General features: G+C 35.1%; 1 protein-coding gene across 1 annotated transcript; it reads left to right on the forward strand.

Annotated features, from left to right (window-relative positions):
* The first annotated feature begins 8,521 nt into the window (after window positions 1–8,521).
* LOC120579878 (uncharacterized) lies at window positions 8,522–10,371 on the forward strand. Its single transcript, XM_039832611.1, has 2 exons — window positions 8,522–10,229; window positions 10,310–10,371. Exons 1-2 carry the CDS (start codon window positions 8,522–8,524, stop codon window positions 10,369–10,371), a joined length of 1,770 nt encoding a protein of 589 aa, XP_039688545.1.
* The last annotated feature ends 8,606 nt before the right edge of the window (window positions 10,372–18,977 follow it).

The following is an 18,977-nucleotide window of genomic DNA, read 5'->3' on the forward strand; positions in this document are numbered from 1 at the left end:
AATTGTTTTTTAGTTGATTTGGAAGGACAAGGTCCTCTGCCTACGTACCCGTGAGGGATCAAAACCTCGTAGTTCGGGGTAGAAATTGACGTTTGATTGGTTTTATATTTTTTATTAGTTTTTGAAAAAAGGTTTGAAATAAAAAGCCAAGTGGCAAATGAGAATTGATTTGTGTTTTTTGGATTGAAGGAAATAGACTTGAAGTAGAATTAAAATTGATTTGAGATTTGATTAAGAAAGAAAATAGAAATAGCGATCACTTCATTGAAAGTCAAGGTTTGTTATAAAAATATTTTTTTGTGATTTTTTGATATTTGGATGTTTTTGCCGTTTTTGAATAATGAATGAAAATTAAACTAACAGAGCAATGAAAATAAAAGTGCGTGGGCGTGAAGAAAAGATTTTGGTTTATGTTAGTTCGACAATATAAATAGTATTTAATATATGTTGTGTTCACTTTGGATATTATCGGACAAAATTTTGACAATAATAAAAATAATAATAGTAAAATAGAATAAAAAATAGAAAGACTAAAGTGAATCAAAATGAGATAAAAAGATAAATATTTAAAACGGATTTAAAGTTAATAAAAGATGGAAACTAAAATTAAATGAAATTTGAAAATTGAGAGAAGAGGGTCCGACTTGGAACCAAATATGAGGTATTTTAAAATACCTTCCTATCGAAATTTTGTTCGAAAGGCTGAGACCGGTCGGAGTTAAATGACACGTGTCAGTGCTGCCTTAGGTCAAAAATTGGGGTATGACAATTAGCTCAATAATTAATTATTGTGATTTCTTCATTTTATATTTATATTTAAGAATAAAAAAAAAAAAATGACGATATCAACTTTGACACATTACATATTCAATCAATGTTGACTTGACCATCAATGCTACATATCCGGATGTAAGAGTAGTTCGACGAGTTTATTTTTGTCACTTTTGTTGATATTTTGTTGGTTTATGCTATTAACTTGCATCTAGTAAACTTGTTCATAGCTTCATCATTTTCAGTTTTAGTGACATGATATTTGTGTTGTATTCAATGTGATTTACCGCGCGATATGAATAATATATATTTTTAGTCAAAATTAATCATGTCGGACCTGAGATCTTTGGTTTGATGGCGTTGAACGACCTTTGAGTAAGACAATGTTAAACCAAAATGAGTTTTATACAATGCCTCTGAAGTTTTGATAATAACAAAGTATAAAAAGAACAATTGAATATGCCAATGTTGTTCAAGTATGCTCGACCATATATTAAAATTCAAAGTATTAAATCAAGTTTTGATTCTGAAAGAACAAGATTATGAACATATACAAGAGCATCTGCAACTTATGAGAAGCTGGAAATTTGGATCAGACTCTGAATAAGTAAGACTGTGAAAGTCGGGAGTGTAACACCCTGAACCCCACATACTATTTTTAAAAGTAATAATTCAACATTTAAATAAACATATCAAGATGTTACTCTTCATTTTCAACACATAACAAGTCTCCATCTTAAAATATCAACTCACAGCGGAAATAAGTCTCAACAACACAAATGTCATACATCATATCTCAGAATAAGTACATCATCAAAATAAACTCAAGGTTCCTCAAACATAATATGATAACATAAATAAAATCCCAACATCCTAATCAGAGAACCACTAGACAAGACTCCAAAATCAAAGCGGTAAAAGATGAGTAGGCTGCAAGCCGTCCTCGGAAACTCATGGTAACTTTGCGTCCTCAACCTGCAAGTCTCCACCACAAGGGCGTAGGCGACCATTTGCCAAACGTAGGGTAAGATATAAATTTAACATAGAGGAAATATGAACACATATATAGTATTAGGATCGCAACATCATATACAAGTATTCATCTTAAGCAATACCATATTAACATGCATTCTCATTGATTGGTAAAATATACACAACAAATCTCAAATCATCATCACAAGAATATAAAAAAGTAAACACATCATTGATTAATCATCCAATGGAATACATAGGATTCACACATTATCACTTTCATTAAATCACACATTTTCCATAAAATACACATAGTCATGTATGCATCTTTCACATAGATTCACATAGTCAAGTACTCATCTTCTACATAGACTCTCATGTACGAAATGTTCCTACTCGACTTTATATGCATGTGGTACTGTTTTCGATATCAGAGGTATTTTCTGAGTGATTTCACCGTCACTTGGACTGACCATGAATGCATGAACATCTCATCATGACTCGACAATGCATAATTCATATAACTCGACAATTTACATCAACAACATCATCACATCGTATATTAATTCATCGTCGCTATATCATCATCATCATCATCATCATCATCATCATCATTTTCAATGTCATTATATCATCATCATCATCATCATATCAACATCTATATATAGTTCAAATCATCATGTCAAACCATATCAATATGTATCCACCTCGTCTCGCAATCACATTCACAGTCATCATCATTATATATTCATAAGACATTATTCTACATCATCAAGTATACTTCGTTAATCATCTAACAAGTTCACAGTCATTTCATGATTCAATTATAATTAAATCACAAGTTTATTTCTAACCATTTCAATTGCTAAGTTTACTTCCATCATAAGCTAGGTTAATTACTCTTACACATCAAAATTATACTTCTATTAATCAAGTTTAGAGGTTTGTGACATATTCACATGCATTGGATACCTTAAAATACCAAAAATATGAGTTTCCCACTATAGGGAGGGTTGCACGGTAGTGCCATCCAGGTGCACAGTCGTGCTCATCATGCAGGTAGGGAAAAGCTATAATTTTTGCGTTTTGCTCAGGAAGAACCCCTTTCAACACCATTTTTCGATCCAATTCACACCAAACTAGACCCAAATCATAAAACTAATGTTGTCTAATCAATTACACATTAATTTTACCTTAACTAACTTTATTATACTCATTATTATCGTCAATTAACATGAACTTCAATTGTTTTAAACTTATCACTTCAAACCCATTTTTAACATGGTAATTCAAACCCCAAACATAGTAACAACCAAATCAACATCCCTTATTCAAAATGAACACAAAAAAATTCATCAATTCACATTATAAACATCAACTCAACAATTATCAACAATTATCATGAATTTCACCAATTTCACATAAAACTCAAAAACCCTAATTCACCATAATCAAACATTGATTTTAACACAACTGTTAGGTTTGTAGTCTTGACATGTTGGTGCGACATCATAGCGTGCCTTGTTCCGATTTCTTGGAGATTGTATTTAAATGTGAAATCGCAGAAGAAAACTAAACGCATCACAACTAAGAAAAGGTAGAATAAAACCTTTCTACAAACAAAGCGCACATCACTTGAAAGCAAAATAAATACGCAACTAAATTTCAAAAAAGATATGCATAAATTATCATAGAATAAGGCACCAAGTAACACGTTCTTACGTCTCAGATTACCAAATGGCTCTCCGAAAAATAACCAGAGTATGATAAAATTACAGATTTCCCAAAACAAAAGGAACATAAACTAAAATACAAAGCACGAAAACAAAGAAGACACAACAACATAACTCTTCATCCACTAACTTTCCATCAACCAAAATCTTGGAGGGGTCCAGCTCGCTCACATTATCATCAGGGTTAAAATGCAGAACTTGCGCCCTAGTATGCTCAAAGCCATTGTCAAAATATAAGGCAAGATCCCCCTTGCCATCCTCAACGACGAATTGAGCTTTGGCGAGATCCCCTTACAACTAGACGACCTTCTTCTTCCATGAATCTCTCTCCAGCTCAACAACTTCTTTTTCATCCTTCATATCTTTGGTCGTCTTCTCTGCAGTCTTCTTATCCTCCAAGGCTTCCTTCAACCTACTTTCAAGACCCGTTGCTTTATGCTTCCACTTCTCCACATCTTCATGAGCGTCTTTATACTTTGCCTCTAAAGCACCATGTTTCTTCTCCATCACTTTTCCTAATAAAAGGACCCGGAGCACTAATATTCTTGTATCCATTACTAGCTCGCCAAATTTGCTTTTAACGCCAGCATCAACGTCAACCTTAGACAGTGGCACTTTATCCTCCATGTAGCTACGATAAACGCATGACTTAAAAGTTGAAAACCCACTAACATTACTAGAATTTAAGTAAAATCTCATCATCAAATTAAACTCTCATACCTACGAAAGTCGAAATCTTTATGCCAAAAAGAGTCAGCCACCTGAACATTCAGAGAAATGGTTCCCGCCACCCCGCTAGCATAATCATCATCCTTCCGACTGGCAACAAATGTCCGCTTCGAGTCGCCCTTCCCAGTCCTCATCTTCTTGCGTCTGGGCGAGTCAGTTTGCTCAGCCAGTACCCCATTGCCTGCCGTCTCCATGTTATCAATGTCCATATCCGAATGTAACATCCTAAAATTTTAAGTCTATATTCAAATGTAGTTAAAAATATAAAACATAATAGTGTAATTATTTTAAAATACGCGAAGATAAAAATAAAGACAAATAAATATGATATAATTTCTTATTAATAATTAAATTTTATTGGATAAAAAGAAAAGGAGAAAGAAAGAAAAACAAAAATAAAGGGAGTGCAAATAACAATTATTTTTAGAAAAGAAAAAAAAAGTTATATACTTTCTCGAATTTTTTTTCTGCCCTTGTTTATGCAAAAAAATACAAAAATGCCCCACTTTTTCGAAAAATTGCGTAAATGCCCTACTTTTTCAGAAGCCCCTGGTACTACTCCACTTGGAGTTGCGGGGTACCCTAAAAAGTCACAATTTTTTTGTCCTTATTGTACGCCGCTACTTGGACTTGCGGGGTACTTTCCTACTTTTTTTTTTCCACTTTTTTTACTACCCCGCGAGTCTTAGCTTTTGCTTTTTTTTTTAAAATTTTTTTTTTTTAAATACCCCTCTACTTGGAGTAGAGTGGTATAATGAAGACAAAAAAAATTCAACGTGTAATAATTACTCTCAAATAATAAAAAACTAATTAAAATTATATAACCAATAAAATACCATCTACAATGATTATAAATGCCCGGCTGTCCCACACCCTCGTCTTCGACGATCTCTTCCGCGATTTACTTGAGGGTTATGTTGGTCTTCGTCATTGTTATTTGTAGTTGATTGTATCTGACTACCATAACCCAGTGACAACGACACATCGTGTTCTCTTGTTGGCCATCCCATATCCAGAAATTGTTCATTGGAGTTCAACGAAGTCGGAGAGAAGTGAGATAATAGGTTTGTTGGTGTTGGTGGGTGGTTGTAGTTTTGGTTGGTGTACATTGGGTATTGTGGGTTGTTGTAGGGGGGTAATTGGTGTTGGACGGTCCAGCTTGGTTTGGGTCATTATAGGAGAAGTAGTTGTTGTTGGATGCGCTAGCTTGGTTTGGGTCATTGTAACCATAATTTGACATTGAATTTTGTTGGTAAGTTGACTGATAATGGGGCTCATATGCATTTCTCGGGGAGGTATATGGTGGTGGTTGGATGATATTTTGTTGGGGGGTGTCGAGAAATTCATACATTACAGAACCATGAATGTTTTGTGTTGTATGTGGTTGGGATTGATGATCTTGTAGTTGAGAAAAAATGTCTTGATCCCAAAAATCATCATGAATTGGTGTTTGGTTGTTGTGAATTTCAGGTTCATGTTCCGGCTCTTCTTCTTCGTTTGGATCTGAATCGGATGGTTTTGTGTCAATTGAAATCCTTAGACGTGGGTTGCATGTGGTTGTCAACCACTCAATATACGCATGAGTTGGGGTGAGTGATCTTGGCCGCATGTGAGGTAAAATATAACTCCGTCGGTTGTCCCAATGTAAGCTCTCTTGTGGAAAGTGAAAACCATTTGATTGGTACCACATCTTGAACCGTTTGTCCACTATATGGAATTGTCGCATGTCTCGTGGGGCCCCTGGTATTTCCTGTGGCAAACCAAATTCTAGCTTGACCCTATCAGTTGGATGCCATTCAACTCTGTCAAAACATATAAGGTGAGTTGTTGCAGTCCACTCCCAATAGTCTTCAGGAAAATTGTGTGGAACATTCTTGTATGGTCTCCATTTAAACTGGCAGAAGAGAGAAGTTGTAGTGTAAGGTTAACAATTTTGATATATATATATATATATATATATATATATATATATAGTTCGATAGGTGAAATATATATTCATTATTAATTAAATAACTCCTAATTAAATACTTGTAAAAAAACTCATGATTAAATAAATAATTAATTTATAATCGCGACATTTTTTTAGTCCTATATTAATTGCATGTCCTACTTTTTTTTTTCTTACAAAAGAAAGTTAACATATAGCTTTTTATTTCTTTACGACCATGAAAGTGTTAATATGTAGCTTAAATAACAAAATATCTTAATTATATTTAATTAGACCATGAAAGTTAGTTTACCCTTGAAATTACATAAAAAAAAAATTACCGTTCAATATATATATATATATATATATATATATATATATATATATATATATAAACTCATACATTCAAAAATCAATTATAATATTACTTGATGTTCCAGTATGTCATCAAACTTTTTTCTGTAAGATATAGTGTCATGGCTTGGATTCTCGTAGTATCTTGAACCTGCACCTGTCCATCTAACAAATGATATAAACAAATTAGTAGCTAATTTATCAAATAATAATATTAATAAGAAGCGAGAATATGCGAGGAAATTAACAAAAAAAATAAATAAATTAATTGACCACGATTACTTTAATCCTAGCGGCTACTGGAGTGGGTTATCATTTCTCGGAGCGATATAACTCAACCGACAATATCCCCAAACTTGTAACAGAAAATGACATCCAGATAGTGCTTTTATATTTGGGTGTGATGCCTCACACAAGCCACGATAAAGGTAAGCCAAAACTGCCGATCCCCAACTATAATTTCTTGTTTCATTAAAATCCATTAACAAATACAACCAAGAGTTGTGCACAAATAATCCAGTTGTATTAGGAAACAAGAACCCTCCAAAGAGGTATAGTAGGTACCTCCTGTGTGTTGTATTTTTACCTCCGGAGGAGATTGTTCACTGAAGTTATTATCGACCAGATTATCCTTTAATCACGACAACGAGAGAGTAAAACCATCAGTTTTGTGTGCTGGAGGAGTTATTCCCAACAATTGAGCACAATTATTCCACAGAAGATTTGGAGGAGCCGTAACAATTGGTCCTCCAAAAGGTAAGCCGAGTAAAATATATACGTCTTCAAACGTGATTGTACATTCACCCGTTCGAAAATGAAAAGTATGTGTTTCGGACCGCTATCTTTCTACAAGAGTGGTTACGATGTGCCTATCAATTTTGTAACGCCCTATTTGAGAAACCTCAAAAAATCCAGCTTGACGTAGATAATCTTCAATATAAGGACTTGGTATGATGTCTTGCCGTGTACGAGTGGTTAGAGGTGCACCCTCTGCATCCTAACAAAAAATAATAAAGGAATAAAATTAAAACATAATCAAAATATAAATTTAAAAAAACGTGAACATATTTAAATTAATATTAAAAAATAAAAATGACATTAACAAATTAATATCTATATATACCCATCTTCTTATATGTTCTTCCATGGATCTATGATCATTTTCCAACCACAAGTATGCCATTGCTTTATAGAATTTGATTGAAATAATCTCTTATGTGAGTGAGTAAGGAAAGGATTGAGATAAGTAGAATATGTGTAAAGAGTAAAAATATAGTTGTGGTATTTATAATGTAAAACTATGTGTAAATGGTAGAAGTAGTAGTGTGGTATTTTAATCAATGAAGTGAAGAGTTCCTGTGTTACTACTGCAACGCATGCAAGCCAACAGTGTTCAAATAAACATAGAAATGACAATTGCATCAATAGCAGAAGCATGGTGTTCAACAATATTGAATTAATTCGTAAACTTTGCCTCATGAGATGACCATTGCATGTAAAAAATACATTAATTTCTTGCAAGAAATTTTTGACTGAAATGACCAATGCATGTTTTGATCACGTGAAGCATGCTAGCAAACAAATGGCCGACAAGCTGCCTCTGAATAACCAATAGGAACGGCGCGTGCAAATACTACCCCGCCACTCTGGGTTGCGTGGTACCCCCAGCTGGCGCATGCTTTACATACCCCGCCACTCCAGCTTGCGTGGTACCCCCCAGCTGGCGCGTGCTTTACCTACCCCGCTACTCTAGCTTGCGTGGTACCCTCTAGCCCGCTAGTCCAAACTGCGTTGTACCTTTTTTAATTTTCCCGCTCGAAGGGCAGATTAAATTACATGTTAGTATAAATAAAAGTGGTCTGCATGATATCATTGTATCAAACCATTCTACTTCATACTCTTACTCATTTCTTAAGATCAAACCAATTCAATGGCACCAAATATAAACGTTTTTGTGTACTATAATGGAGAAGTTAAACAAAATGAATCCGGTATTTTTTTTCAAAGTCAGTATACCAAAGGTTTTAAAGTCAGCATGGCTAGTACTTACTTGCATCTCAAAAGAAGAATTGCGGAAAAAGTATGTCTCGAAGATAATATGGTTGTGTCTGAAATTATGTGTCGGAATCCTATGTTTGTTGGAACTACCACAATTCATTACCAGGCGTTAAGAATAACCGATAACGGCGATGTTGAGTTTATGTTTAACGTACATAAAAGTCACAGTTCTTTGTCCTATATAGAGCTTTATGTTACGTTTGAGATGAAGAATCCAACATCTAATTTTGAGTTAAATTACCCATCGAGTTCTAGTCAACACCAAAGTCTACCACAACACTACAATCCGTCATCGTCGCAAGAACACTACAACCCATCATCGTCCCAACCGCACTATAACCCGTCTCCCATTTATGATGCATCCTTATCGCAACCTTTTCAGTCAAAGTGGTCACAAAATGTGTACGAACCATCACAAATAATAACTCAACCTCATCCCTCTCAAACACCATCTCGTTCAACACAACCCAAAACCTTAAACGATGAAATCAATATATTCACCTCCCAATTTCAAGACCAACCAAATGATGAAGTTCAAGATGATGAAGACGATGATGATGAAGAACTCCTTGCCGCACAAAACGGTGACGAGAACGAAGAAGACGAAGACGACGATCTGCCACTACTACCAATTTTACCAATCAGAGCTTCTTACAACCCACCAAGGTCCATGCGCAACGTCAATGATGACCACTCAACTGAACTTTATCATTCAATGGCTCTTCCGGTCGATCAAGGTATTGCCCTAGGGATGCAATTTCATAACAAGAATGATTGCATTCTCGCAATTAAATTTTATCACATGAAAAAATCAACGGATTATATTGTGAAAAAATCAGATCCTGAAAGGTATGTCATCAAATGTAAAGATACAAAATGTGGTTTCAAATTGCGGGCCTCGTGGAGGAAAAAAACTGATAAATGGGAGATTGGGAAAATGAATGATCATACATGTGTCTCAACAGAAATGACGCAAGATCATCATAAACTTAGTTACAATGTGATATGTGAAAGTGTTAAATCACTACTACATATGGATACTTCAATTACAGTGAAGGTTATAATTGCACACATCCGAGAGAAGTTTAATTACACAGTTTCATACAGAAAGGCATGGAGAGCACGGAATAAGGCGATTAAATCAATTTATAGTAATTGGGAGGAGTCTTATGAAGAACTACCACAATGGTTGATGGTCATGGAAAAAGATTTGCCAGGAACAATAATTGATTTTCAAACGGACCCATCAACAGAAGTGGCAAATGAGACCGTCTTCAAGCGTCTTTTTTGGGCCTTTCGTCCGTGCATCTCAGGTTTCGAATTCTGCAAACCAATTGTTCAAATTGACGCAACTTGGTTGTATGGTAAATACAAAGGAACATTGTTGTTAGCTGTTGCGCAAGATGGGAACAACAAGATATTTCCCATTGCTTTTGCAATCGTGGAAGGCGAGACCAAGGAGGCATGGAGTTTCTTTTTGAAAAATCTAAGGCAGCATGTCACCCCACAGAAGAACATATGCCTCATTTCTGATAGACATGTGTCGATAAAGAGCGCGTATGATGATCCACATAATGGATGGCACGATGCTCCGACAAGCCATGTGTATTGTGTCCGACACATTGCACAAAACTTTATGAGATCATTCAAGGATGGAGAACTTAAGAAGAAAGTTGAAGGCATGGGTAAAAATCATATCTCTTTCCACGTAAATTCGACATATTTGTTTAAAACGACACATCTAACTTTTTTCAAAACAATGCAGGTTACACCATGAACATCCCTACATTCGAATACTACCGTTCTGAAATTGCTGTTGCAGACTGAAAGGCTTTAGCATGGGTCGACAATATTCCCAAACAAAAGTGGACTCAATCACATGATGATGGTCGACGATGGGGTCATATGACAAGTAACTTGGTAGAGTCACAAAACAACGTGTATAAGGGTATTCGGGGACTCCCGATCACAGCTATCGTGAAAGCATCATATTACAGGTTGGCGGCCTTGTTTGCTAAAAGAGGACATGAGGCAGCGGCAAGGGTAAATTCTGGTGAGCCATTCTCAGAAAACAGCATGAAATATCTCAGGAATGAGGTGATTAAATCCAACAGTCATCATGTCACACAGTTTGACCGGGATCGGTATACCTTTTCCGTCCGTGAAACCATCGACCATAAAGAAGGATTGCCAAAGGGAGAATACAAGGTGGACCTGCAAAATAAATGGTGTGACTGTGGACGATTCAGAGCGTTACACCTACCATGCTCACATGTCATTGCCGCATGTTCTAGCTTTTCTCACGACTACAAGACTTTTGTCGATAACAAATTCACGAATGAGTGTGTATACGCCGTATACAACATCCACTTCGACGTGGTTCACCACCAGACATATTGGCCTAATTATGAAGGACTGAAGGTGGTTCCCAACAAGTCCATGTGTAGGGTAAAGAAAGGTCGTCCACCAATTACTCGCATTAGGACCGAGATGGACGATGTGGAAACTGAGAGAAGATGCGGCGTTTGTAGGATGCCTGGTCATTCCCGCAAAGATTGCATTAATATTAGACACCAGTAAAAATCTAGTCTTTATTTCGTTTGTAGGATGTATGGTCATTTCCACAAATAATTGTAGATTTTATGGTATTTTATTGGTTATATAATTTTAATTAGTTTTTTATTATTTGAGAGTAATTATTACACGTTGAATTTTTATTTTTTTTTGTCTTCATTATACCACTATACTCCAAGTATTTAAATTTTTTTTTAAAAAAAGCAAAAGCTAAAACGCAAGTCCAACTTGCGGGGTAGTAAAAAAAGTGGAAAAAAAAAAGGAAAGTACCCCGCAAGTCCAAGTAACGGGGTACAATAAGGACAAAAAATTTGTGACTTTTTAGGGTACCCCACAACTCCAAGTGGAGTGGTACCAGGGGCTTATGAAAAAGTAGGGCATTTGCGCAATTTTTCGAAAAAGTGGGGCATTTTTTTATTATCTTTGCATAAACAAAGGCAGAAAAAAAAAATTCTACTTTCTCCCCACGTTTTCTCAAAATTTGTTTCTAAAATAATAATAAAAAAAGAAATAGTTATTTCAGAAAGAGAAACCGTGTGATATTTTTTAATTAGTGTACACCTACACTTCTCATGTGCCTATAAATAAGATGCTTAGTTGAACATAAACTCACACTACAAAACTCTCCTCTCTCTAAAAAATCAGGTTAGTTCTCTCTCTCTCTCTCTCTCTCTCTCCTTTTCTGAACTTTCTCTATTCAATCTATAGTCATTCTTTATTCTTTTGAAAGAGACAAGATTTACTACTAAAATAACCTCAGATTTGGTCCCCACAACCCTTCTTTTGGGAAGAACAACAACATAGTATACCCTTCTTTTGGGAAGAACAACAACATAGTATTAGAATGTTCTTTTATCAGATGAGAAAGTGACAGTAGTTTAGTTCTTTTCAACCTAATCAAACCATGAAAATAGTTTAGCTCTTTTCAACCATTCTTTTTCAACAGAAACATCATTCAATAAAATAAAATAAAGAGATCTCAGATCTGTTTTAGACTTTTAGTAGAAAAAATTACACGATTTAATTATTGTATTTTTTATACTGATACAAACTATGAAGATTGAAACAAAGTTCATAAGAAAGTTGAGATCTTGTTTAATTCATATTTTTAGTTTAAAGAAAAATAAAGAAATGAACATTGTTTTAAGAATGACGTAATGACTATTAAATGGCTTTTAAACATTCTGACTATATAAAAAGGTAGTAACATAAGTTTCATTTGAAATAAAATAAAATCAAGCTATTATTAAAATATATCTAATATAATCTGAAGAAAAAAAAAGGACGTGATACAGAGAAACAAAGGAATTAGAAAACTTTAACTCGTTATCTCTATTATTATGACCTTGATAATGACTATAGTCTAATAGATAGTTTATTTTGGGTGAGTATTCTAGGTGATATTGGAGCTGCTTTCGACGGAAACAATATTGCAACCACTTGCGAAGAATCCGAAGGTAAGGGGAATTACTACTAATAAATTTTAAAGATTTTGCATAAGTTATGTGCTTAAGTGATTATATGTGAGTAAATAACTCTACTTGTGAGAGTTAATTTCTCGATGATGTGGTAATTTCTAGCGATCAAGTACATGTCAAAGGACATCGACTTATATGTGTTTTAGTTAATATAATTAGGAGTTTTTGAAAATATAATACATAAGTAGAAGAAAAAGTTTTGTAAATGATGAATTGATTAGATAGTTATATTATGTTTATTTGGTATTACTCTTGTGTAAGTGAATGAGCATATGAATTTCAATAAGTGTTAACTGATTTCGATGAGTGAAATTAGTTGGAAATATATGATTTAAAGTGTCAATTATGATTCGACGCGATAATTTATAATGTTAATCATGATTAAAAACTTCTCTATAAAAAGAAATGATCTAAGAGAGATAGTTGTATCCCACCTCATTAATTTTATGGTATCAACTCATAGGTATGTTGTAAAGGAAAGAAACTTAAGAATGCCAAACTATGATCACTAACTTAGTACGTAGACATAGTATATATAGTTATATTGTACGTGTAGGAAATTCTTTAAAACAAATGTATATGTGCTTTTTAACTAGGCAACATGAATTATTCTTTGTTAAAATCTCATGAATAAAAAGAACATGTACTAGTTTAATTGAATTACCTAAGTTCTTACTTACTGCTGAAATTTCTATGCTTATAAATAAATGAAAAAGAACATATGCTGGTCATTAATTGTTCAGTTATTATGTACTGGCTTGATTTACTTGCTGGAATTTCTATGCTTATACATAAATGAAGAGGGACATATGCTGGTTATTATTTGTTGAGTTATTATATACTGGTTTGATTTACATCACTGTACTAATTGAATAAAATTCTGATGTGGCTAATCAATTTTATAAACATAAATGGTTAATTGTTTGACATTGTTGAGTTGAATATGAGTGTTTTGTCTTGTCTAGAAAGTAGGGACAATTAAGGAGCTATAACAGGTCCCTATACACTCAGGTGTAGATGAGAATGAGGATAGTTATGGTTTGGTTACTTTGAGGATCTATCGAGGGCACTTGTGTTTCGAACGCCTATCAATAGTTGGGGATTGCTTCCCGGCTGAAAGTACTCGTACTACCAGACACGGTGAGCCTGAAAAAACTAGACTATCTATGATAAGGTAGTGCGATCGGACTAGAATGATTAGAGTTTAAGCATATCTTGCTCAAAATACTAATAATCATGATATAGTTGCCGAAACGGCCTTATGCTCATTAGAGTGGAACCTCCATGGAGTAGTGAATTATGAGAAGAAAATAAACTAGAGTCAAGAAAAAAAAAGTCAAAAGAGTTCATGCATGTGTCATGTTGAATGTCAAACTATTAATTCAAATTGGACCTCTTAAAAGATAGTTTTTTTTTTTTTTTTTTATAATATGCTTTGTGATTGTTGTTGGACAGTGAATGAAAAGAAAATATTATATCTATGTAAATATCATTTTACCTTGCTGTATATATATTATTTTCTTTTTCCTTATGTAATAAATCACGTGGAAAACTTGTGTACGAGTAATTCACCCTTCTTTGTTTGTTTTTGTATCTTGTTGTTTTTTTTGGGTATGTTCGGACGTTTTTATAGATGATGCCAGAAAGACATTTAGCTCACTCGGGAACCCGCATGATCGAGTTCCTTGAGGTATTTTCTTTTGCAACACTTATTAAAGAAGAAAGTAATAATAAATCAAAACACTCACACAAAGACGCCTCAAGACTATTGGAATCACCCTATCGTATCAAAAGCTCATGAATATCCATAAGTAAAAACTTCTCCAAAAAGAACACCATACCCTACTCATAGGGTGCCATCTTATTAAAATCATACCCCATCACTGCAATCGGAGCAATGATCCAACATAAAGGAAACTTTGGTTTTCCTTCCACCATCACCAACGAAGTTGAGCCCTCAGGCTCTCCTTGCACCCTAACAAACGAATCACACCAATCCTTCTTAAAGTTAGAAGCATAAGGAGGGAAAAGTTTTTTACTAGGATAGGCACTAATTGAAACCCACATTCCCTTGTTTACATCTTTCGTCCTATAAAAATGGAAGAAGACGCCAACAGAAGGCTCCAAACTCATCCTTACAAAGTAGTTTGAATCCACGAATAAACGCCTAGCTATTAGGACGTATTTGCGAAGGCGCCACATTCAGAAACTTTAGCACATCCATCTCAAAATCCGTAAAGGGTCGTCACCCCAAACTCTTCCAACACCGTCATATACATAAGAAAGGAATCATCCCTGACACCCTCCAAACGCTGATCGCACACTCTCTCGCCTACATCACAGGGCGACACTGTCACATCTTTCTCGTTCTCAGTAGCAGAAGTATCCATCTTGTTTCAGAATAAATTGATATCCGAAGGCGACATATATGAAAACACCGCTCGAAGAACTTCTTCAGCTAAATGATTCATCTCCAACTCATAAGAATACGTCAAACACATAATCTCTTTTTGAGTAGACGGAAGAGGCATATAATGACAAATCTCTTGACAAGTTTTCCCCCTACGACAAATCACTATCACTACCATTAGAGCTATCGCTACTAGTGTTGCTATCATTGGACAATTCCCCTAAAACCCTACGATAAAAAAGCCCTAATTCGTAAGCTTCCCAATCAATCAAGTCATTAGGATGTGTTGCATGTCTTAAAGAATCTCTCCTCAGTTGGTCTCTCTCATCAAAATTCGTAGGAGAGAAGGCGAAAAATGAGAGAAGGAAAATGGAAGAGTACTTGAGAAGATTGAAAACGTGAGCTTAGAAATCCAGACAATCAGCTGGCAAGTGCGCGAATACGGAGAACTAAAAGGCGAAAAATGCGGAAGTGAAATGAGGAAAGGAAGGAAATGAAGGGTCAAAGAGTTTTAGAGGACAACAACAATTAAAACCCCCTCAAAAAACACGCTCATCCTTGGCACGATTGGAGACACGTGTCAAGATACACCCAGATTCGAACACGTCACTATCATCGAAAGGTCACACATTTTGGACCATACAATCATGTTAAAAATGAAAGATCTCGTCGATATAGAATTTCAAAAAACTCGTTGCCAACTCCTCAAACAGGAAACTTACTCGCCGTGCTGTTACAAATCACTTCGCCTTGTCCCAAGACTCGTGGTTGGGGGCTGTGAACAAACATCAGGCATAAAACGCATGACTCGACTAGCACACACCCTAGGGGGCTCTAGGATAAAGCATAATCACCCAAGGGGGACTCTGTAAGCTCCAACAACAACATCCAAAGACATACACAAAAAATACTGATAAACGTAAAATAAATTCCAAATGCTAATTAATCATTTCGCCTTGTCCCAAGACTCGTGCTTAGGAGGCTTTGGACCGTCAATATCTTCTTAAGGACCTAGAAGTCCTCCCAAAGGGCATTTAGACCCTCCTAGATGCCTAACACCCTTCAAAAGGGCTCTAAGGCCCAACACGCGCCCTTCCTAGGGAGCCGCCTCTACCAGCTTCTAAAACCTCCAAAGCTCGGCCTAAATACCTAATACGATTACAAACCCTAATACCTCATTACGTATAGCTTAAGAACCATAAATCAGGCCAATAGAGGGCTATAAATACAACCTTTGAGAGCCTTCTGAAGGCATGACCAATACATTACAAACCCTAATACGATTATTGTACTTTTGCAAGTACAATGAGGAAGGCGATATTGACAGGGAAAGTTTCCACCTAATTTGGGCTAAAAACATGGACTTTTGGGGGTAAAAAAGTCACAAAAAGTGACTTTTTTCGCAAGGAGCAGGGCGCCTAGCGCATAATGGCATGCACCTAGCTCATGTTCCTGCTAGGCTGAGGCGCCTAGTGCCCCTTTCATGCGCCAGACGCTTCAGTTGTTTAGCTTAGGGGCACCTATTGTGCACCTGGGTGCATAAGTGCCTTTTCAGTGCCTTTTCAGTGCTGTTTTTCTTGTTTTCTTTGCCTTTTGAGGTGTTTTCTTCAATGTAAGATGTCTTGGAACTTGAGAACAAAATTCCTTCCTTTGTAAAGACTTCTGAGGCATCTTGAATCTTCATTATTCATCTTCCCAAGGTCCACATAAATCTTCAAATGTCTTGCATTGTCTGATTTGCTTGATTTCTTCGTGAATTACTTCAACAACACCCTAAAATTGCTATTTTTCAGGAAGAATAGAATTACAAACTCAATATAAAATACATTACAAATGTACCGAAATCATAGGCAATTGATCAAATACTCTTCTTCTTTGCTGGTAAAACCTACTGAAATTGACTGAAAAATGTAACAGCCCTATTTTCGTTAGATTTATTTTAATTGTTTTAATATGTGTTTATTTATGCTTATGTGTGATTATTATCATTGGGTGCATTTTTATGGGTTTTCGTGTTGGAAGGATAATTTAGTAATTTCATGTAAGGATTATTTTTAGTGTTTCAAGTGAGAACCATTATTTACTAAGTTACTAGTGTGGTAATTAGTTGTGAGCCGGTAAGTGATCGTTGTTATTATTTTACCGTTAAGGGAGTAGAAACATTTTAGAATTAGTGAATTAGTGGGTTAAGCCCACTAAGGCATTAGGGTTAAACCCAATTGAGAAGAGCCTATATAAGTTCTAGATTTTAGAGAAAAATAGGTTTCCACTTCATTTCATAAGAATTTTGAGAGAGGTAGAGATAGAAAGTTCAAGAGAAGAGGAAAATGGTTAGAAGGGAGAAAAGCTTGAAGACTCAAGAGGTGATAGAGATTCTAGGACCTAAATTGAAGCTTTTGCTAGGATTTTTGCTAATTGAGGTAAGGGGGTTAGATTTCAATCATAATAACTTAGTTGTAGCTTTTACCCTAATTTCATGTATAAATGCTTATTTGTATAAAGTGATTATTATGAAATTAATTGATGAAATTCGTGGTTATGCTTTGATGTGATGTTTGGGTATGTGAAATTGATGTTAATTAAGTTGTTGATGAAGAATTTACATGCTCAAGTTATGTATATATGTATACTTGTGTTTTTGCTCAAAATTGATGAAGTATAATGTTATTGTTGGTGAATTGTTGATGAATTCACTTCTGATTGTTGTTGTTGTGATTGTGAGTAGTTGTTGTTGATGATTGAAACCTTGGGTAATCTTAACCATAGAGCTTGAAGTGAGTTTCTATTGTTCTTGAAGTTTTCATGAAAAATAGGTCAAATGGTAATTTTGTTGAAATTATGTTGGATTCAAGTTTTTATATGGATTTGAGTGTCTTTTCATGTTTAGACAAACTTTGGGATCAAATTTGGGTATTGGGTCAAAATTGGGATTTTGGGGTGAAAAATGAGTTTTTTTTTGTAGTAGAACTCCAGAAGCCTGTCACAACTCGCCATGGCGAGCGGGAGGCGAGCAGGAGGTGCTTCCTGTGTGTTAACTCCCCATGGCGAGTGATTCACTCACAGGGCGAGCTGCACAGTGACATCATTCCCTGTTTCGCAATCTTGCGTCTTTTTCACATATTTTTGTTTTGAATTGGTCTTTGGTATAAATATGAAAGTTTTAGATAATTGTGTTAGCTTTCCAGTGGCGTTGGTTTGACTTGAAAATGATTTTTGGTTTTTGAGTTATGATGAAAATACTCCAAGGAGGTCTTAGTGAAATTTTATGAAAATTCCGCATAACTATTTCTAAGTCAACCCAAAACTTATGGATTGTTTCCAAACTTCAAAACTTGTGTACTATGAGTTAAATTAATGTGTTTAAGAGTATTTAAGCTACGTTGTGGTGAATTTAACTTGGTTTTGTTTTGAAAGTGAATTGGTTTTACATTATGAGTAAAGCGATACGAACTTTGCAAAACTTTGAATTTAAGTGAGTTGGCCTATGGGACCTTGATGTATACACTATTGCACTCATATGTGATTGGTGTATATACTTAGTTGAGGTTTCCAAATGTGTTTACCTTGTTTTGTCGGATAACTTGAAAATTGGTAAAATGATACGAACTTGTCGTAACCTGTGATTTTGATGATTTTGTCGTAGTAGGCCGGTGAAACGCACATGTATATTCAACTACACTCATATGTGATCTAAGTGTATACATAGTCGAGGCCCTAGAGTTTATTTACTTGGTGTTAGTTCATTTGTCTCAATTATTTTAAAGTTGTAAAATGAGAGTTGAACTTTGTCAAAAATGGTTCTTTAAAGCCAATTACCTTATAAATCTTTTGTAGATAACTTTATATGACTAAATGAAGATATGTGAATGAATTTTTAATTGTTGAATATGATATTATCATAAGGTGTTGCATTTTCTCTTTACTTGGAATATGATAAGTATTTGGAATGGTGGAACTATACTATATGGTTG

The sequence above is a fragment of the Medicago truncatula genome, chromosome 4 (assembly GCF_003473485.1).
Source record: "Medicago truncatula cultivar Jemalong A17 chromosome 4, MtrunA17r5.0-ANR, whole genome shotgun sequence".
Lineage (NCBI taxonomy): Eukaryota > Viridiplantae > Streptophyta > Magnoliopsida > Fabales > Fabaceae > Medicago > Medicago truncatula.